At 40.3% G+C, this 22,114-nt stretch overlaps 2 protein-coding genes across 7 annotated transcripts; one reads left to right on the top strand and one right to left on the bottom strand.

Moving 5' to 3' along the window:
* Window positions 1–179: 179 nt before the first annotated feature.
* LOC129181245 (cilia- and flagella-associated protein 20-like) lies at window positions 180–6,687 on the bottom strand. 6 transcript variants are annotated; one of them, XM_054776150.1, is made up of 7 exons: window positions 5,424–5,566; window positions 3,074–3,153; window positions 2,849–2,972; window positions 2,731–2,766; window positions 2,578–2,649; window positions 869–981; window positions 180–776 (listed from the first exon to the last, which is right to left on the bottom strand). In XM_054776150.1, exons 1-7 carry the CDS (start codon window positions 5,505–5,507, stop codon window positions 734–736), a joined length of 552 nt encoding a protein of 183 aa, XP_054632125.1. In that variant the 5' UTR covers window positions 5,508–5,566; the 3' UTR covers window positions 180–733. The 6 variants fall into 6 exon arrangements, with proteins under 6 accessions (XP_054632125.1, XP_054632126.1, XP_054632122.1 ...); XM_054776151.1 differs by having other exon boundaries at window positions 2,861–2,972; XM_054776147.1 differs by lacking the exon at window positions 5,424–5,566 and adding an exon at window positions 6,545–6,687 and having other exon boundaries at window positions 2,578–2,766.
* On the top strand, window positions 6,535–20,014 carry ces2b (carboxylesterase 2b). Its single transcript, XM_054776141.1, has 13 exons — window positions 6,535–6,739; window positions 8,157–8,349; window positions 8,526–8,667; window positions 8,889–9,022; window positions 11,111–11,264; window positions 11,339–11,443; window positions 17,141–17,239; window positions 17,831–17,974; window positions 18,049–18,126; window positions 18,965–19,112; window positions 19,189–19,341; window positions 19,420–19,492; window positions 19,571–20,014. The coding sequence occupies exons 1-13, from the start codon at window positions 6,550–6,552 to the stop codon at window positions 19,752–19,754; spliced, it is 1,797 nt and encodes a 598-aa protein (XP_054632116.1). The 5' UTR covers window positions 6,535–6,549; the 3' UTR covers window positions 19,755–20,014.
* The last annotated feature ends 2,100 nt before the right edge of the window (window positions 20,015–22,114 follow it).

Below are 22,114 nucleotides of genomic sequence, written 5' to 3'. Positions count from 1 at the left end.
AATACATCCAAGATACTTTCAAGATACAATTCATATTACCGTATTTGCCTTGAAGGTTTCCACACACTGAAATGTCATCAAAATGTCTTTTACAAAGTGTATAGTCTTATCTGTCCCAGTGGTAGGTTTGGGTATCATTGACACACAACCCACAAAGACGTCTAATAATTAAGCTTTGAGGTCATTTCATCATTACCTGTGGGAAGAACTCATGTTTGCCTGGAGGATGGATCAAGAAAAATCTAGTATCATGTGTCATTTTTGGTGCAAAAATGCACTATAACCTTTACAGGTGAATTTAGACTTTCTTTAAACTTTTGAAGGTACACAAACCTTTTAATGTTTCAGTGCTTTTTACACAACTTGCTGTTCTCTAACAAGAAACTGAATGACAAAATTCACACCGTGTGTGATCCATGAATCGACATATACATGTTCACATAAAGTCATACACTATGCCTTTCTGTGACTCTTCCAGTCTCGCTGTATCTTGTGGCAACAATAGATAGTTGCATAATTCACAACATGAACAATGTTGTGAATTATGTAACAAAAATTAAAACAAAATACAGTTCAACTTAAATAAATCATGCAACAATTCAGTGGGATTTGTTTACAAAAATAAGGAAATCCCACATATAACATGAAGCTTGTTTAAAAGGACAATATTACACTGTGTGTTTTAGGGCTAATCTTATGTTTTCACGTGAAATTGGGAGCGCTCCAAATTGATTTAGGTCTGTGGGAACGGAGTAGCTCTGGAACCTCCCTTTTTGCTGCAAGAAAAATAGGCAAATAAAAGTTGTAAACATCTAATAATCCAAATATGCACTGTCAAATTTACTTTCTGAATTCCTGCAGGACTCACCTCGCATCCTGTTTCTTGACAGGAATAACCAGCTTAAACTCAGGCGGGAGCTCGTCCTCTGTATACTGTTTATCTGTGAAATACACCCTCCGGATACGACAATTTGCATGAATCTGAAAAAAAAATCAAGCATAAGCAAGAGAAATACATTTTATGGCAATGATTGTGGAAATACTGGTCAAGATGACTTTTTGTCATGTGTGCTTATATCCCAAAGTAATGAGCGCAGCAAATGACACCGGCGCAGTGGGCAGGTTTCCAGGGCCTGGGAAGCAAACCCCAGCTATTAAATAGAGAGGGTACTATCCCACCTGCCACATACAGTTCCAGTCAAAAATTGCATACACTCATCATGGGCCTGAATGGCTTATTCATTTGTGTTCCTTGATTTATTTTAACTTTTTTAGGTCCCCCTGCTTAAGCCAGCACATATCCAGGCCCATCTGGATGATCCAGAGGAGGATTGGGAGAATGTCATGTGGTCAGATGAGGCCAAAATATTTGGTATAAACTCCACTCGCCGTGTTTGGAGGGGGAAGAATGTGAAGTGGCATCCTAAGAACACCATACCCACTGTGTACAGGGGTGGAAACGTACCACATTGAACGTGGCTGGGTCGCCCAACATGACAATGATATCAACAATGTGACAATGAAGAAGTGGCTCTGTAACAAGCCCGTCAAGGTCCTGGAGTGGCCTATCCAGTCACCAGACCTCAACTCAATAGAAAATCTGTGGCGGGAGTTGAAAGTCTGTGTTGCCCAGCAACAGCCCCAAAACATCACAGATCTGCATGGAAGAATGGGCCAAAATCCCCTCTGTCATTGCCACCCAAGGTTACGTTACAAAGCATTGCACTGAACTTTTGTTATTTTTTTCACATTCTGTCTCTCACAGTTGAAGTGTACCGATGATGAAAACTACAGACCTCATATTTTTAAGTGGGAAAGGTTGCACAACCGGTCATCGGTCAGGTTAGTCATCAGTCAGTCATGAGCCACTGCCCTTGACCAGGTTGTTGTAGAGTCTGATGGATGTGGGGACAAAAGATCTCCTGAACCTCTCCATCCTGCAGCCCAGTGAGAGGAGCCTCCCACTGCTGCTGCTTCTCTGCCCCTCCATGATGTTGTGGAGACGGCGGCTGGCATTGTCCAGAATGGTCTGCACTGTGCTGCCTGCTGTTCGCTCCATCACCAGTCCCCAGTGAGTTCAAACTGCCAGCTAGCCTTTTTCGCCAGTCTGTCCAGTCTCTTAGTGTTCCTCTCAGTCATGCTGCCACCCCAGCAAACCGCAGCCTCAAACAGAACACTGGCAACCACTGACTAATAAAACAAATGCAGCATTCACTGCATACTGTACATTAAAATACCTGAGCCATCTAAGGAAGAAGAGCTAGCTCTGTCCCTTCCGGTACAGGGTATCTGTTTGTCGACCAGTCCAGTTGGTTGTCGAGATGCACACCTAAGTACTTATAGGTTTGCACCTCTTCAATGACTTCGATGTGGCAGCGAGATCAACACAGATACCACCCTCGTGTTTTGCCATGAGTTATTTTTTAATTCAATAGCGTTTCTCACCTCACTAACCCAAAATGGAGTAAAAGAAAGTCAGGTCTTCAATGAAGGTAAGCTGGCAAGCTAACAGGCTGCTAACAAGGATGTTTTGTGATAAAAAATAAAGAACACACACGCACACACCCACACACATACCTGCACACGCTGTGTCTCGACATAACTGGTTCCATAAGCCCTCCTGGTAATATCGGCCAAGTTGAACTGAAACTGGTTCCAGCGGTCATCAACATTAATTGGCATGGTGCACATGAATGAATTCACTTGCGTCTTGCTGTGGTGATTACTTGCCCGAAACCTTCGGCGTAAATTCTGATCATCCAACACCTGGAAGTAGAAAGGAGAGGAGACACAGCATCGGTCATCATAAATAGTATCAGTAACAATATCCTTAACACATGTAAGGTGCCTGTTTCTGTGCCTGGACTTCAAAGCTGAAATATTTCCTGGTTTTCTTGACAATCATCACAAGAAACGGCATCTTGATGCCCAGTGTCTGCCTGGGGTCAGCTGGACACGTGATGTAGTTTGTACTGTCGGAGGACAGACGTGACAAAAGGATGTCAGGGGTGCTATATAGTTTACAAGTGGTGTGCACTGTGCTCAAGATTTGAGCTGAGAATATCAAACTCACCTGACGTTTGAACCCTCCACCTCCAGCACAAGCGAGTTGATGTCATTGTCCGTGACTCGCTTTATGTGACCATTCTTCACCTATGAAACCCAAATAAATATAACAGGGTCACAACACACTCTACTGCAGGGGTGTCCAAAATGCAGCTCCGGGGTCATTTGCTGTGTCACCTATAACGCAAATTTAATATGATGATGTTTTGTTAAGATAGCTGAGAATACACAAATCTATATTGGTTTAGTTGTGCATCTTTAAAACACGAAATGTACGCAAGTGGTAAATATTTATAACGGTTAGGATTTTGACTTCGATAGGAAGGTTTCACCAATAGACTACCATTAAGTGTGTTTTTGAAAAGAATTTTGAGAACAATAAAGTGCACAAATATTAAGGCTACAATTATGCTCAACTATTAATTATGAATTTTTAGGAATTGCTGTGTTTATTCAGCAACATTTGCAAGGCTTTTCTGATAGCCAACTAGCATTTTGATTCTATAATCTAGGAGTGGGCAGTTGAACAGTGGAATTTGCATTTGGTGCATATTCATATATATAAGTAAAATACTACATTTCCTTGTAAAAGTAATTCATTACCTTATGTCTAATAAATGCAATATTTTTGTAATAGTATGCTATGATGTGCAATATCACGTTTAAACTTTTAAACTTGCCCGATTCAACATGTCTGAAAAGGAGTACAATGACACAGATATTATTTAATCCTTCCCTTTGTCTATATCTATTACTGATAATTAATTCACACCATATCTCTTAAATGTGTTGACACTTTGAGCCAGGCGACCGCAATGCGCTTCGAGCCGAACAGCGGCTAAAACCGATAAGACCAAAGGCGGTTGCAAAACAGAATCGTCCTGAGTTGACTGACAAGGAACACACTTTGTCCTTTATTACCGTGACAATGAAAAGTAGTCTGTAAATTGTTGTCACAGTCCAAGCCTATCGAAGTCAGCGTGTGTCATCGCTCACCTTTCAGTCTCATTACCGTTCAACTTTGTTTGAAACATATTTGTGTACTTTGTGTGTCAACATCTTTGTTTACACGCTTTGCCTGGCAGTCACTCTCACATTGGCAGCAGTTTGCTAGTTTTCCGCCTCCCTGAGGTGACCTTTTTTTTTGAACCACAATTACATTTTGTCTTTAAAACAAACAATGCAGTTAGTTTGGAGCTCATTTTTGTCCCACAGGGAATCTACAATGACTGTCACGTTTTTAAAGAGTCGTTTGCCATCATTATATTTTTGTCTTCAAAACACTAGTTGCGTGTCTAAGTTCTTGAACAAACACGTAGTGAGTCCAGCTTTAAGATAGTGACCCTATCACAGGGGTCGCCAACAGGTAGCTTGTAAGCTGGCAGTCACTTGCCTGCTGATTTTGAGAGTCAAATAGAACAAAATTTGCGCCACACAATTAACCAAGGTGTCGTATTGATTTCACATAGCAACATAGAAACACACTACACCTAGCATGACCTTTTCCAAACTCAAAAACAAACACACAGCAGCAGTAGCGGCAGCTCCAATATGTTGCGTTACCTTTCGGTAGTGCCCTGAGGCCTTATGAGCACGGCGCTGACGCTCTGCGGGCAAGTGTGTGGTGAATTTAGTTTAGCTAGCCAGTATGGTATGGCGAGGTGTCACTATGCCAGTAATGTAGTTCTTTGGCACAACAATGTTAATAACAACAATGTCCACTAGCACATATGTAAATGTAGCATTGTTGGCAGTTTTTGGAGGTTTATTCAGAAGGCTTTATGGGCAGAATAGGTGTGTACCGTTACGCGCACTCTTAGCAGCCTCTTTTCATCTGTTTTTATATTTTTAGAACACACAGAAAAGAAAGAAAGAAGGAAAGAAACATGTGTGTTCATCTGGATGATGGGCACAATTCCATAAAAAGTGACATTTTCAATTAACATAAGCCTAGCCTATGCGGGAAAGCAATTTTATTGTTTATTAAAATAGATTTACTGTATGTGTTTGTTGAAAAATACATGAGATCAGGACCTTGAAAAAAATAATCCCATATTAAATCACAATCGCGTTATTGAGGGGGAAAAAAATCGCAATTGGGTTATTTTTCAATATTGTTCAGCCCTACATAAAATGCATGTTTGCCTGTGACTTGATGAAAGATTGCATTACCTATGCTCCGACATTTAACCCTATAACACAGATTTGATCCACCACCTTTGACAATAATAAAAGTGACTTCATAAAAAAAAGTCATGCATGATCATGTATGATAACAAATAACACAAGCGTCATAAAAAGACCTGAAATACAAGTTTTTTCCACTGACAACTGCGTTCAGGTAGTCAGTGACCTACTTTAGTATCCCATATCTGAAGAGGTTTGCTCCCGATGCTGTATAATATAGACAGAAAGCCGCCTTGAAAGGTACTTCTGAACATGGTGTCTGTTTCCGGTTCACAGAACTTGTGTCAGACAAGGACAAGCACGTCCATACGATGGACATCTGCGACAGCACACGATGCACATGCTTTTCTTTCAAAGCCAATCATGCACACGTAAAAACAACAAAAAAGCACACCTCATACCTTTAGCAACACGCAGCGACAGTTCTCATGGCATCGTCGTCATTTTGTTTTTCTTACAAAATCTATAGATTTCTTCGAATCCAGTGAATCTGACGTATTACGACATTGTGAAAAAAGCTTCAATTCACACAGACTACGAATGGGTCCTTTATCTATCGGATGCATTTCTGTGAATTTTAATATAACTTAGAAATGTGTTATTGTTATGGACATGCTTGCTAAAATAAAACAACGACACTGCTAACCTTTTATTTTTGAAAGTCAGACAGAGTCACACTTTTCCAGGCAAATTTCGGCCAATTATTAAAAGCGTTTTATAGCTATTATTGTGGGTAGTACTTAAGTAAAGAATACATTTTTGTGAAAAGCCAGTACAGTCACCAACAACAAGGTTCCGTCACAGGGCACATAACCACTTCCGGCTCTCCAAAATAAAACAATCTCGTCACTGCCAAAACCTTGGTGACACCACTTACTGTAGTATAAAATCGAGTTTGTGAGCGTGAGAGTACGTTTGCAAACTGTGAATGCACGTATTTTTTGTGACATCGAAACATAACGTGAGTCCTTATTTAGAAATCCCAGGATGCAGTGCAACAGCTGTAACAGCTTTGTCGTAGACAGCCATCATATTAATATGAACGCAAACAAACCTTTTTTAATGAATCTGTGATCCAATCGTTTACATAACTCAAGTACCTTTAGATAATAATGAATCATGTTTAATATTTAACTTGTGTCAAGGGTTTGTGTTTGCAGTTTTACATGTATTATTGCACAGGGTGGATGCACGTTCACTTCTGTTCAAGTTTTGGTGTTTTAGCCACTTTAAAGGGTGAAGGTGGGCTGGTCTTACATGCAGATGAGCTGTTGCGAAAGTACCTACTTACCCGTAATGGGCAAGCAACTTCCACTCCTTCACACAAAATGCTGCAGCACCACATTCAGAACAACTGAAGAGTCCAGTCGAGACGAGCATTGCGTGGACAGTCACACGAACAGAAGCACCATGAAGCTGCGCGGAAAGGAATTCTTTTGCTTTCTTTCGACTGTGCTGTTTGCACGTGTTGCTGCAAAAAGTGACGGTGAGTGGAAGTATTCGATTGTTCCCAGCCAGCATTGTTGTTGCTGTAATGCATTTACAGCATATGGAACTATATTTATGTTAAAAACTTCCAAGTTTGTTGTTAATCCAAAATCCTAATCCACAGTTGCTAATCTTCCTGTAGTAGAGTGTTAGTAGCCACATGTGTAGACTATCTAAATATATATACAGTATTTGATTTAATCTCAAAATAATCCAAATAAAGAGAAATATGTTTTTTTTATGTCTTCACTTTACTTTAATGCCCTTGCTTGTACTAACTTATTTATGTATTATTATTCAATTTATTTATATTTGATCATTCTTATTTCCATGTTTGCATTTTAAAAATATGTTTAACATTTTGATGTCATATATTTTTTTAACACAGCACCTTTTACGCTTTTCGCTCATTCGTATTTTACTTTTTCAACAACTTGCCTTCTTTCTTTTCTTTTCTTCGTCACCACTTAAGCTGCAGTTTATCCACCATTTATTTAAGAATTGTGCGTCTCTGTCAAAATGCTTCCTGCGGTATCTATTCAACCATTTATCCTTTGTGTCATTACTAATTCTAGTTTATTTTATATTTATTTATTCTGTTCATATGTATTTTATTTCAATTTTTTTATTTGGTGCTATTTTATTATTATTATTATTTTATTTGGTCCTTCCTTTTTTCCCTTCATCACTGAATAAGCAATCTGTCCTTTATTGTTTTCTCTCTAATGTAAGCAAGGGAAATATTATAAGTGTCATAATGTAAAAGATATGGTCAGTAAAAATTATCAGTACAAAATATATATGGAGAAGCTGTAGGATTAAATAAACTCTGCTTCTTCCCTCTCCTTTTCAGACATTCTCAATTGTGTAAATGTAATCGAGCAATGTATCTTATAAAGCATGTCCGAAACAACTAAACCATGACCATGACCATTGTATTTCAGGATTCACCAATACGTGTTGCCCTTTCACCTGCTAAGACACTCCTTAACATCTCTCCAGCCTATTAGTGTTACCTAACAATGTTTTTTTGACTCATACTATTTAATCATTGCAAGAGTGTAAACCAAGATGCGTCTCAGCAACCTGACCTGCACAGTGTGGGTGTGTAGGTGTGGAATTTTACCATTCCATGACATCAGTCCCCATCAATCATGTATTGTGGGGGTGTCCAAACGTTTTCCACTAAGGGACGCTTATTGACAAATCAAAGGATGGAGGGGACTACTTTGATATATATGATTTTGTTAAAGGATTTTTAAAAATAGTTACTGGCGTAGATACAGTAGATGAACAAAGGAACAGTGGTTGGGAATCACAGGCCTCAGGTGACGCTTATCTGAAATGTATGTTGACTCAAGGTTTATCATTTTATAGTGTATAAGGATTCTGACTCAGCACTTTTATCTTAACAGCACCCATAGTCCACACAGCGCTTGGGAGCCTGAAAGGTGAATATGTGAGTGTAAAGGGGAAGGAGACTGGGGTCTATGCCTACCTGGGTGTCCCCTTTGCGAAGCCACCTGTTGGCCCTGCTCTGAGACTGGCTCCACCCCAGGATGCGGAGAGGTGGGAAGGGGTGAGAGACGCCACCAAGCAGCCTCCCATGTAAGTGCTACGAGGCCTGTGTTATCTCACAGGTTGTGTAATCATTTGAATTTGATCGTGTGCACTATAGTCATTTAAATCCTTGAATTTGTGTTTTCTGCTATGATTGTTTTTTTGTTTTTTTAAATAAATATTTGTAATGAAATCTATATAAGGGTTATTTTTTTCATTTTCAGGTGCATTCAACATAAACAGTTTGTTACAGATCTGCTTGAAATGCTTGGCAACCTGAAGGCAGAGGTCCCAGATGTCTCAGAAGACTGCCTTTACCTTAACATTTATACTCCTGCAAGCAGAGTTCATGATGTGAAACTCCCAGTAAGAATCCCTTGGCGATGGTTTGGACTGATACTACTAGTAGTTCATTTCTATGCAAGAGTTAGTTTCAATGACATTTGTAGTGTTTATAGATAGCTTACATTGGAAACTGTTGATGTCCAATATGAATTTGCATTAGGCCTGAGACTGGTCAATAGTGCAGTACCATTTCATTTACATGTTTTTAAAAAGCAAAATAATGTATTTTCTTTACCTGACAGGTGATGGTGTGGATCCATGGTGGAGGGTTTGCTTTGGGGTCAGCTTCAATGGGAGATGGATCTGCCCTGGCTGCTTATCAGGATGTGGTTGTAGTTCTGATCCAGTATCGCTTGGGACTTTTGGGCTTTCTCAGGTAAATATTATCACAAATCCATCCAGAGGACATTTGAATGGCAACTTTAAAAAAAATAGAAAAGCACTCGCAGAGCGCAGACCTCCGGCAAGTGGCATAGTTACCCCCATATTGTGATTTACACCAAAAATATACATTTGTATATTTAGATCCTACATTTGTTATCATTTATCTACATATTTAGGTTACTAATGTTAGCATGGTAACACCTAGCACAATAGTAGTAAGTGGTTATATACGTGTCTAGCTATGAAAATATGCTACTATGCTAATGTCAACATGCTGGCAATGCTAATATTACCATGCTAATTCCTAGCATGATAGCGCAATGTACCGGGAAGGCTAAATGTCCCGAATGAGATGAAAATTTTGACTTTGGAACGGTCTGAATCGGTTGAGAAATGTGCAAGTAGCTAGAACCCGTTAGATCAAAGGCATTTTGCATTCTGAAAAAAGGGAATGTCAAGAAAAGCGGGATTTGTCAGTATGTGGAAAATGGCATGAATGTCATTAATTAGTTGAATGCGTTGATGTTGGAATGGTCTGAAGCTAGAAGTCTTTAGATCAAAGGCATTTTGCATTCTGGAAGAAAAAATGTGTGAATGTCCAGACTGTGTTGAATGAGCTGATGTTGGAATGAGGTAAATCGGTTGAGAAATGTGGCAATAGCAGCAGGTAATAATTAGCAGTAGGGAAAAGAGTGAATTTGGGAACATTTAGAATTTTGCATTTTAGATGACCCCCAAAATTTCATCAGTTCTTCCATATCCCATTTCTGACAATTCCTGAAAATTTCATCCAAATCCATATCGAACTTTTGAAGTTATTTTGAACACAGACAAAACAGACAGACAGATAAACGCCAGCAAAAACACAACCTCTGCGCTGCGCTTGCGCTTTACGTTGCGCTTGGCGGAGGAAAAGTAACTTTTTCCTTCTTTAATTTAATTTTTTCCCATCATCATACAAAAGAATAAATCATAATTACAGTTAACAAAATAAATTAATAATAAATAAAACATGTTTTTTTTACAAATTATATTCTTCCTCCCTTACAGTATGGCTTAACAAGCAACATTACTATTATTATATATTATTCAGTATATACCGAATTAAACAGTAGCAAGAAAATGGATGGATGGATCTATTCACACTCATCTGGAATCAATCCCACACTGGGTCTACGTTACGTTTTGTAATTATGTGGTCCCTGATAGTGTTGTGGTTCACTTGCCTGATTTACATGCAGGCAGCAGGGGTTCAGTTTCCACTCAGTGATCGTGTGAATGTGAGTGAATGATTGTCTGTCTCTACATGTGCCCTATGATTGACTGGTAACCAGTACAGGGTGTACTACACCTCGAAACAGGATCAGCAGCAGGTAGATGATGAATAGATGCTTTCTGACTTGAGTAAACGTACAGTAAAACCTGTGAGGTCAAACACAATCTGTTCCCACATACTGGTCAACCCCCAATTTGTTGCATTTCAAAAACATATCAACAAATTCTGAAGATAATGGAAGTCGGGTCAAACTGTTGCCATCATACATACTATACAGGGAATGTATTTTTTGAAATACAGTAACATCTTAAAGGGATAGTTCAGATTTTTTTACATGAAGTTGTATGACATCCCCATCAGCAATGTAGTGCATCGACAGTAACTTACCCCCCACTTCAATACAGTCCCTTTGAATATCACATAAGTATAAAAAAAAATGCTAACTGCTGGAAAGCCTGTAACCGAAAAAATGCTTTTGAGAGCAGACAAAACAGGCAGCTGGACAAAAGTATGGCTGGATTCTTTTAATGTGAGTCCACTTAATTTGTGTGTCTTCACACATTCTTTTCTTAACACCAGTGGTTGAGGCTGAAACTTATTTTGCTTTAAGTGTAAAAGCCACAAAAAGCCAAAGAGAAATCATTTTGGTGCAATCATTTTTCCGCAAAATATTCATCAAATTCCGGATTGTACAACCAGACAAGCGTTTGACTTCAGGTTCCATTGTACTGTACGACGCGTGAGTTTGACTGATCAGATTTGCATGGTACAGTCGTAATTGGTGCGCATGTGTGTCTTACGTAGCACAGGAGACGAGCACATGTCCGGTAACTTTGGCTTGCTGGACCAGGTCCAAGCCCTCCGCTGGGTCCAGAATCACATTCACAACTTTGGAGGAGACCCATCCTCTGTGACCATATTTGGAGAATCTGCTGGTGGAGTGAGCGTTTCCCTGCTGGTGAGAATCAACGTCTTTGTTTATGCCTCATGTTGACAGGCCGCTTGACACAACGGTTGTGGTTTCATCAACAGCTTCTCTCACCACTGACTGATGGCCTGATCCACCGAGCCATCGCTGAAAGTGGCACCGCTGCCATAGATATGATGGTGTTAAACGATCCTCTACCCACGTTAAAGGTTGCTGCATTTTTTTTTTTATCAGAAATATTTTTATTGAATTTTGACAAAGTAAAAAACAAATGCACACAATGTTTGCTGGTAGTTTAGGCAGAGAACGAGAGTGTGAGAAAACAAAAACAAAAACAGCAAAATAACAAACAAAAAACCCCAACACAAAAACACCCACAATGTAAGCCACACACAGCCCAAAAAGACAGAGGTCCGAGTTTGGTAGGACAACCAAATGCAAAACAACCAAAGCAAATACACAAGTGAGTTAAACGACAGATGACAGCAAATAGGCCAGAGCGGGAAAGCTATTGGGGAACTCAGGTAAATTTAAAGTTGTGGAAATATACTAAGAAAGGTCCCCAGACATTTTGGAATTTTTCTTTGGCATTACAAATTGAGTAATGAATTTTCTCCAGATTTAAACAAGACATGACATCTCTCAGCCACTGAGCGTGAGTGGGCGGAGTGGCATCCTTCCACTTTAACAGAATTGCCCGTCTGGCCAAGAGGGAGGCAAAAGACAAACTTCGTTGTCGTGTGGGGGTCAAACGCAAGTCGGGTTCACCTGTGGTGCCAAACAGTGCTATTAAAGGGTTGGGTTGCAAGGGTAAATTGCTAATTACAGAAAGTGTCTGAAAGACTTCCCTCCAATACTTCTCCAGACTAGGACAAGACCAAAACATGTGGATAAGTGTGGCATCCTCCCTCTTACACTTGTCACAACAGGGATCCACCTCTGGATATATACGGGCTAGTTTGGATTTTGACATATGAGTCCTGTGTACAACTTTAAATTGTAGCAAGCTATGGCGGGCACAAATAGAGGTTGAATTGATCATTTTAAAGATTGTATGCCACATGTCACCTGTCAAAGACATATTTAGGTCTTGCTCCCATGCTGTTTTAATGTTAGTAAGAGAGGTCTGTCTTATGTCCAACAGTTTAACATAAACAGTAGAAATTAACCCCTTGTGTGATGGTTGCAAGTCCAGAAGTGCATCAACAATGTTCGTACCAGGAATCTCAGGGAAATTTGGTAATCGACTGTAAACATAGTGCCTAACCTGAAAGTACCGAAAGAGATGGGACTTTGGAAGATTATATTGTTCCGTTAATTGCTGGAATGACATGAACGTATTATCGATAAACAGGTCTCGGAGACACAATATGCCTCGTCTACGCCACTCCCGGAACCCCAGATCCAGCAAGGAAGGTTGGAAAAGATGATTGTCTGAAATGGGGCTAAAAAGGCAGAGATCTTCAAAACCAAAATGTCTCCTAAACTGGGCCCACACCCTCAACGTATGCCAGACCACCGGATTATCAATACGTTTGCTTGACGGAAAAGGGAGTGCAGATCCAAGTAACGCTAGAATAGAAACATTTTTAGCCACATTCAACTCCATCTCCACCCATAAAGGCCGGTCTGGACGGTACTGATAGTATGACCAGAATATGACCCATCGAATATTGGCTGCCCAATAATAACAGCGAAAGTTAGGCAACGCCATCCCACCCTCTTGCTTAGGTTTTTGTAGATGAATTTTATTCAACCTAGGACGCTTGCCCTTCCAAATATAGGAAGATATGACCGAGTCCAAAGTATCAAAAAAAGACTTTGGGATGAAGATTGGGATGGATTGAAAAAAATATAGAAATTTGGGAAGAATGGTCATTTTAATGGAGTTGATTCGACCGGCCAAAGTAGTGGAAAGTGGCGACCACTGCGTCAGACACTGCCTCGTGTGGTTTAATAGACTCAAAAAATTTTCTTTGAAAAGACTCTTATGTTTTTTTGTAACTGTGATGCCCAAATAAGTAAATTTATTTTCCACAATCTTAAAAGGAAACGATGCGTACACTGATGCTGGCGCCCCCTCATTGACAGGTAAAATTTCAGATTTATTCAGATTAAGTTTATATCCTGAGAACTGACCGAAATTCTTCAGAAGCAGTAGCAAAGCAGGTAAAGATCTGTCTGGATGTGAAATGAAGCTTAATAAGTCATCTGCATATAGCGCCACCTTGTGCTGTACTCCATTCCTCCAAATGCCAGATATGTTGTCACAGCTGCGAATTGCTATGGCAAGGGGTTCTATGGCCAAATCAAACAATAAGGGACTTAAAGGACAACCTTGTCTCGTTCCCCGGTAAAGATTAAATGGTTGTGACACCTGAGAATTAGTGAGGACGGAAGCAGTGGGACATAAGTAAAGTAATTTTATCCAGGTAATGAAATTTGCACCAAAGCCGAATTTGTGTAAGACCGCAAATAAATATGGCCACTCTATACGGTCAAAGGCCTTCTCCGCGTCTAAAGATAGCACACACTCCATGGACCCATCAGAAGGGAGGTACAAGATGTCAAACAACCGGCGCATATTGAAATTAGAATATCGATTTTTTACAAAGCCCGTTTGGTCATCTGATATAACCAGGGGTAAAATGTCCTCCAATCTTTTGGCCATTATCTTGGCCAGAATTTTAGCATCCACGTTTAGTAATGAAATTGGCCTATATGAGGAGCACTCTGAAGGGTCCTTGTCTTTTTTCCCAATAAGGGTGATACATGCTTCATAAAATGAAGCTGGAAAGGTACCGCGCCTGAATGAGTCGGACAGCACAGTACTCAACTGTACGGAGAGAGATTGGGAAAAAGCCTTAAAGAATTCTGCAGGAAAACCATCGGGACCTGGAGACTTCCCAGACTGGAGTGATGAAATAGCTTGTGCAATCTCCTCCTTTGTTATAGGTCTGTCAAGTCTACTTTTACTATCGAAAGGAATCTTGGGGATGTCTAATTGGTTCAGAAAAACGTTCATGAGTGCCGAGTTATTTGATTCAGAGGCATAAAGCTGAGAAAAGTAATTTCTGAATGTTTGATTTATTCTTTCATGATCTGAAGTAAAATTCCCATCCTCCATTTTGATCTTTACAATGTGTCCCTTAACTTTAGTACCTCTCAACTGGTTTGCCAATAGCTTCCCTGCTTTCTCACCATGAACATAAAACAGAGTCTTACTTGCAGAAAGTTGACGCTCAGCGATGTAAGTTGAAGCCAGATTAAATTGAGTTTGGAGTTCTACACGCCTTTTGTATAAATCGGGATTCGTAGATTGAGAATACTGATGATCCAATTTCTTAATCTTATCTGCCAATTCTAGTCGCTCTTGGTGGGCCTCCTTTTTCATTTTAACAGAGTAAGAGATAATTTGACCCCTTATATAAGCCTTAAAAGTATCCCAAACTACTAAGCTAGATATATCTGGGGAGGAATTTGTCTGGAAAAAAAACAATATTTGCTCTTCGATAAATTTCACAAAATCGCTCTCAGAAAGAAGAGTTGAATTGAAGCGCCAGTGCTTGTTAATCCGAGGGCGATTTGGGAGAGCAAGGGAAAGTACAACTGGGGCATGATCTGATATTACTATACCCTGGTAGGTACATGAGCGAACACATTGCAAAAGATCATTATCAAGGAAAAAATAGTCAATCCTGGTGAAGGTATGGTGAACGTGAGAGAAGAATGAATACTCCCTTTTGTTTGGATGGAGGAGACGCCAGACATCAGAGACACCAGAATTTGATAAAAAGGACTGAATATATGAGGCCGATCTACTGTTTGAAACCGGGTTAGGAGAAGAACGATCTAGCACTGGATCCAAAAAACAATTAAAATCCCCACCTAGTATGAGAGCGTGTGAGCCCAGGTCCGGAAGAAAGGAAAAAAATTGTTCAAAAAAATTCACGTCATCCACATTCGGAGCATAAACATTGGCTAGCACTAACATTTTGTTATAAACCTTCCCTGAGACGATAACGAAACGACCATTCACATCTGATATAACATTGTGATGCACAAAAGGAATGTTTTGGTCAACAAGGATTGAGACCCCCCTGGCCTTTGCTTGAAATGAAGAATGAAAATGCTGGCCCCTCCACTGTGCCATTAAACGTGAACTGTCAGAACCACGAATATGAGTCTCCTGCAAAAACACAAATGCTGCTTTAAGTTGCTTTATATGTGCAAATACCCTCCTTCTTTTAACGGGATGATTTAAACCCTTGACGTTCCAGCTAACAAAATTTAGTGAATCATCCATTATCAATCAAAGGTGCAAGATGGTTAGTATAAAAAGTGCAATACTTGGAACATACAAGGTAAATTAAAACAAAAACTGGCTGTGTGTGGCATATGCAAGTTAACCTCTTCAAAGTAAAACAAAAATCCCACCCCACCTCCCCCAACACGGCTGCCCAAAAACAAAGCAGCAAGCTCTTCAAAACAACCATACTTATTCCAATACAATCTTCCTGTCACTCACGAATCTTCAGCTCCTCTGTAAATTATTAAACAGCACTCAACACTCCTAGGAGCCGGGTCCCTGAAAACCGTCTTGTGTACCTATACAATTGTAGCGGTATGTAAACAAGGTAATACTGGAACTTGAGGTAGAAACTTCCAACGTGAAACAAGGCACTAAGATGTTTCCTTCATAACCAAGTGCGAAAGGGGAAATTCCCTGAAACAAAATAGTGGGACATACTCACATTACAGTGACATCAAGTATAACAAGAGCTATGAAAAAAAAATGTCCTGTGAATAGCCCGGTAACGGTTACGTCGCTACCAATCACACGTAGGGCACCGTCCACAAAAAAAAGTACATTTTAAGATGACTTAGGAAGTCCATCAAGGTATTTCTGCGCCTCGTTAACCGAAGGTAGCCACTTTTTGTCTCCGCCGGGAAGTGTAATACGGAGCCGTGCAGGATACAGAAGCGATGGTCTGAGGCCTCTGTTGTAGAGCTCCGCCATGACATCCCTGTACTCGGCTCGCTGGCCCAGAACTTCAGGACAGTAATCCTCCACCACTCGAATTTGCTGGCCACGGTACTCGAGCTTCCCTCTGCGTCGTGCCTCACGGACCAAAAGGTCCTTGGTTTGGTAGCGGTGTAGACGAATAATAACAGGTCGCGGCCTCTGCCCCTGAGCTGGCTTAGCCATTAGCGACCGGTGGGCTCTGTCAATCTCCGGCGAAGACGGTAGAGTCTCCTCTCCAAAGACCTCGACCAGCAAGTCAGCGAAAAAGGTTGTAGGTCGACCACCTTCCACAGACTCGGGTAAGCCCAAGATTCGAATATTTTGTCTTCTACTTCGGCCTTCGAGGTCAACGACTTTAGCCGAGAGCTTGGTATTGCTCTCCTGCAGGCCAGAGCAAATATTTTCCAATTCCCGCACACGCTGGCTCAGGTCATCTGCTGCCAACTCAAGGGAAGACAGCCGCTGGCCATGTTCACTCACGGTGGCACAAACTTGGTCAAATTTGTTTTCCAGCTGATTAAACGATTCTTTAAAGTCTCCTGCTAGCGACTGTCTGTGTTGGTCAAGTAGCTCGGAGATCGCTTCCATCGTCAGGCTAGTAGGCGAGTCTTTTTTTGCCGCTAGTTTGCCCCGCTGTGATGCCATTTGAAACAAGCCCGGGTAAAGTAGATGTAAACTCTCCAAAAAAGAGCAAAAAGAAACGTCGGAATGAGGAGTGAAAGAGTGAAAATGATAAAATAGAAGCGGAGCTCTCGCTCTTGCGTCTACTCCATGCAACCGTCGACCGGAAGTCCTCAAGGTTGCTGCATTTTGAGTCAAAATTTGTTTTGGGGTTCTCTACAAGAGTTCTAACTGATCCGTTCTTGCTGTGCGTCTTCAGGCTGTTGCTAATGCATCTGGATGTAGCTTGGAGAGCACACAACAGATCACAGACTGCATGAGAAACCTTGATCTTGACACATTTTTGATCCTGGCGAAGGTATGCAAAATAGATTTAAACTTGTCAGAGAAGGGATACCATTTACAAACGTTTTCATGACAAAATGTACACATGAATTATTATAACAGTCAACATGTGCTATGAATAGGGATACCCGATTATCTTCACCCTGACCCATGTGGTGAATTTGATTTATTTTTTTGCTTTTTTGGCTTTGCCTGGAACAATTTTTATAGTATTTGACCCTGAATTTAATGACATTAGTTTTGGAGTAAAACAAATTGTTCAATAATTCATTTTTAGGGCAAAAATAAAAACAATTAACTGAATAAACTAAATGAAATGGAAATCTGTCTTGCTTAATTTAAAATGGTATGTATACAGTGTTCCCTTGCTCCATTGCGGTTCGCCTTTTGCGGCCTCGCTGTTTTGTGGGGTTTATTTAGTGCTTTTTTTTTTTTCAGCGCATGGGCACATGGTGTTCTGCGTCCTGTAAGTGGAAGTGGAAGTGGAAACATGATGGTCCTTAATGTAACTCGTGCAGTAACTCGTTATAATACGATTTATGTCTATTAAACTTCATGACAAGATGCACATTTTCTTGTAACGGCTGTCTCTTATCTTCCCAAGGATGTAACAATAAGAATTTCTGTAAATGTCGATGGAGCCTTCCTGACCAAACCTGTGGATGAGCTGTTTAAGAAACATGAAATTCTGAATGTACCTTTCATGACTGGTGTCACTGATCACGAAGGCGGCTTCTTACTTCCTACTGTAAGTGCGACTGATTTTAGTTTGTGCTCATAAGTTGCACTACTGAAAAACTCATCCTTTATTCCTTTTTGTAGTTCATGGCTCCTCCAAACTGGACTGAAGGAATGGACCGGGAGCAGGTTGTGAGCTGGTTATCCGCCTTCAATCCCGATGTAAGACTCTTGATATTATCGCCGGTGTATAAGACGCACCGGTGTTTAAGCCACACCCACAACATTTAGAGAGAAAAACAGATTTGTACATATACAGTATAAGGCGCAGTGCACTATAAGCCACACATGTCCACGTCATAAAATGGAAAATTGTGGTGCGCACGAGTCCGTGAGGACCAGGCAACTCTTTATTTGATAGGAGCCAATCATGAGCTATGAAAAAATTAGCTTGTCAACCCACTGGAAATTGCATGGGGCCTTTACACAATATAACAGTCAGAATAAAAAATAAAAATTAAAAATATATGTATTCTAATGTTTTGCCATAATGCATTTCGTCCCACCAAAGCACTTCATTGGTTATGGCTGCCGAGGTGCTGCAATGTTGCCTCTGTCCACCAGCGGGAGCCCAGAGGGAGGCTGACGTCATTGCAGCACCCTGTCAGCCATAACCAATTAAATGCTGTGGTGGAACAAAATGCATTATGGGAAAATTAGTTGTTTTTTTTTAAACTCATATTGGTACTATTGTATATTTGTTAGCTCCCTTTTGAGTGTTAAGTTGCTGTGTGATGAATTTCTACTGGCTACTGCCAAAGAAAGAGCAACCGTTTACTCACTGACTCGCGAGTGGCACACTATTTAAATGATTAGTGGTAGTTCTGAAGTAAAGAAGGTGTCACAAGATTAGAAAATAGCCATAAATTAGCCATACCGCTGTATACACCGCAGGGTTCAAAGTTTAAGAAAAAAGTAGCTGCTTATACACCGGAAATTACAGTACGTTGTGTCACCGTTCCCTTTGACTTTTTCTAAAGTCTGTCTTTTATTTGTCCAGCCTAAAGATTCCATCATCACAGATCTAATGGTAGATGAATATATCGGAGCTGGCGAAGATCGTGTGAAAAATCGAGATGGTTTCACCGAGTTACTCGGAGATCTCCTGTTTGTCATTCCTGCCTTAAAGACTATAAATGCTCACAGAGGTACAGAAAATGCTGTTTTGCATCAGTTACTGTATTTTTGAAGTGGCAACACACTGTATACACTTTCTGTTTCTAGATGCAGGTGTCCAACATTTGTACTTGTATGAATACCAGCATCCCCCTCAATTTTTGCAAGCAAAAAGGCCAAGCTTTGTTGGGTGTGACCATGGGGACGACATTTTCACCGTGTTTGGCATTTGCTTTACAACAACCCATGTCCAAATTACTGGTGAGACCGTAAATGCCATGTTAAGATAAACATCTGCTTTACCTGGAGTTTTAATAATACCTGTACTTTTTGTTTTAGAGGCATGCCCAGAAGAGGAAGAACAATTTAGCCGGACCGTGATGAGTTACTGGGGAAACTTTGCTCGCACAGGGTAATAAACCAGACCTGATTGCTCAAGTTGCACAATGTGAAACGAGCATTAAGACATATTCTCTATGCATTTGTGTAGATCTCCTAATGGGGATGGCCTTGTTCACTGGCCAAAATATGGAGGAGAAGAACACTTCTTGGCATTGAGCACAAAGCAGGTGACTGGTCAGCACTTGAAGGCGGATCGTTTTGTCTTCATGACTCAGATCCTGCCGGAGAAGGTACGACGACATCAAGAGAAGAAAGAGCACAGTGAACTGTAGTGGGCCCACATTATTTGGATATTACACATACTACTACTTCTAGTGATGATGAAGAAAATGTCAGTGCCTAATAAAGTACAGTTTTTAAGAGGATACTTTATTGATCCCGCTGGAAATACTTAAAATTCAATACACTGTATGAACGTTTCAGATAAGAACATTTCTTATGTCATTGCCTGTGGGAATATACCTGCACACTTTTAATAGTTTCAAAGATCCTATAAATACTGTAAAGATGACAATGGTAAATAAAGTTTCATGAAATGTTCTGGTATGTTTTGTTGTTTATTTATATTATTGAATAATGTAAAAGGAAAAAACGTGTATCCCAAAGGGCGACAGGAGAAAAGCTGTACTGCAAATAGGAAATCTAGCAAAGTTAAAAATGTTTCTTGTTGACAAGTTGACAAAATACTATTATTCATTATTATTATATATTTAATAAGCAGGGGTGACGAACAGTAATCTTGTTAATCGTGTTTAATTCCGGACCCGATCGTGATAAGTGAATTTCCTGTAAGTAGGATTCTTTCTTTATAAAGGGGATATTTTTGTAGTTAGCGCATAGAAAACCTATTTACAACCTTCTAGGTACAATTTTTAACATTATTAGAGTCCTCTAGAAATGAAAAAACATCCATACAGTAACCTTTACACTCTTATCTCATACAGTACTGGTATATATAGTCAGAGGAAATAAGCCATTGAAGACATAAATAAAACTTGTGCTTGCGTGTGTCACAATAAACGTGTTCCAGATGTGTGGAGAACAGGAAGTGACATGAGGGGTTCAAAGTTGAGTTTTAGCTTGGCATTGGTTAGAGCCGCAACAGTAGCCCGTGTTATTATTTTGCCTGTTGTGAGATAATTCAAACCTGCAATAAAAGCCTGTTGTTCCGGCAATCACTTCTGGCTTGATGAAATACGTGACATTTACTTAAATATGCACTATTTTTTTTATATAAATAGGCCATATTCAATTAACAGCATGATTAATGTATTTTTGAACAACTGAAATTCGAACTTGACCTTGTGGTTAGCATGTTGGCCACACAGTCAGGAGATCAGGAAGATCTGGGTTCGAATTTCCGTTGGGCATCTCTGTGTGGAGTTTGCATGTTCTCCCCGTGCGTGCATGGGTTTTCTCCGGGTACTCCGGTTTCCCTCCACATTCCAAAAACACGCATGTTAGGTTAATTGGCAACTCTAAATTGTCCAAAGGTATGAATGTGAGTGTGAATGGTTGTTTGTCTATATGTGCCCTGCGATTGGCTGGTGACCAGTCCAGGGTGTACCCCGCCTCTCGCCCGAAGTCAGCTGGGATAGGCTCCAGCATACCCACGACCCTAGTGAGGATAAGCGGCATAGAAAACAGACGGAAGGATGAAATTCCACCTGACGGCACCGCTGCTGACAAGTCAAACTTTCTCGTTCTGTTGAAAGCTTATTTTTAATAAGACTACATAGTACTTGAAAACTTAAATTTGTGTGACATTGCCTGATAGGAAAAATACAGTGGTGTGAAAAAGTGTTTGCCCCCTTTATGATTTCTTGCTTTTTTTTGCATGATTGTGACACTTAAATGTTTCAGATTATCAAACAAATTTAAATATTAGTGACAATGACAACACGACTGAGCACAAAATGCAGTTTTTATTATTACGGGAGGAAAAAAATCCAAAGCTACATGGCCCTGTGTGAAAAAGTGATTGCCCCCTAAACCTAATAACTGGTTGGGCCACCCTTAGCAGCAACAACTGCAATCAAGCGTTTGCGATAACTTGCAATGAATCTCTTACAGCGCTGTGAAGGAATTTTGGCCTACTCATCTTTGCAGAATTGTTGTCATTCAGCCACATTGGAGGGTTTTTGAGCTTGAACCGCCTTTTTAAGATCATGCCACAGCATCTCAATAGGATTCAGATCAGGACTTTGACTAGGCAACTCCAAAGTCTTCATTTTGTTTTTCTTCATCCATTCAGAGCTGGACTTGCAGGTGTGTTTTGGATCATTGTCCTGCTGCAGAACCCAAGTTCCTTTTAACTTGAGGTCAAAAACAGATGGCCGGACATTCTCCTTCATTTTTTGATAGACAGCCGAATTCATGGTTCCATTTATCACAGCACGTCTTCCAGATCCTGAAGCAACAAAACAGCCCCAGGCCATCACACTACCACCACCATATTTTACTGTTGACAGGATCTTTTTCTCAAATATGGTGTTACTTTTATGCCAGATGCAATAGGCCACACCCTTTCCAAAAAGTTTAAACTTTTGTCTCGTCAGACCACAGAAGATTTTCCCAAAGGTCTTGGGCATCATCAAGATGTTTTCTGGCAAAAGTGAGACAAGCCTTAATT

This window comes from Dunckerocampus dactyliophorus, chromosome 5 (genome assembly GCF_027744805.1).
Source record: "Dunckerocampus dactyliophorus isolate RoL2022-P2 chromosome 5, RoL_Ddac_1.1, whole genome shotgun sequence".
Taxonomy (NCBI): Eukaryota; Metazoa; Chordata; class Actinopteri; order Syngnathiformes; family Syngnathidae; genus Dunckerocampus; species Dunckerocampus dactyliophorus.
Note: the sequence above shows the minus strand (reverse complement) of the source record. Positions and strands in the feature narration are given on the sequence as shown.

Bases quoted from the DNA above. Each gene is read 5' to 3' on its own strand.
- LOC129181245 (XM_054776145.1), bottom strand. From the start codon at position 5,507: ATGTTCAGAAGTACCTTTCAAGGCGGCTTTCTGTCTATATTATACAGC. The intron at 3,154-5,423 runs GTAGGTCACTGA...TGGGTTTCATAG, and splicing joins TTCAGATATGGGATACTAAA to GTGAAGAATGGTCACATAAA. The intron at 982-2,577 runs GTATGTGTGTGG...TTTTTTTTTCAG, and splicing joins TCGAGACACAGCGTGTGCAG to ATTCATGCAAATTGTCGTAT.
- ces2b (XM_054776141.1), top strand. From the start codon at position 6,550: ATGGGCAAGCAACTTCCACTCCTTCACACAAAATGCTGCAGCACCACA. The intron at 17,975-18,048 runs GTAAGTGCGACT...TCCTTTTTGTAG, and splicing joins GCGGCTTCTTACTTCCTACT to TTCATGGCTCCTCCAAACTG. The intron at 19,493-19,570 runs GTAATAAACCAG...GCATTTGTGTAG, and splicing joins GGAAACTTTGCTCGCACAGG to ATCTCCTAATGGGGATGGCC.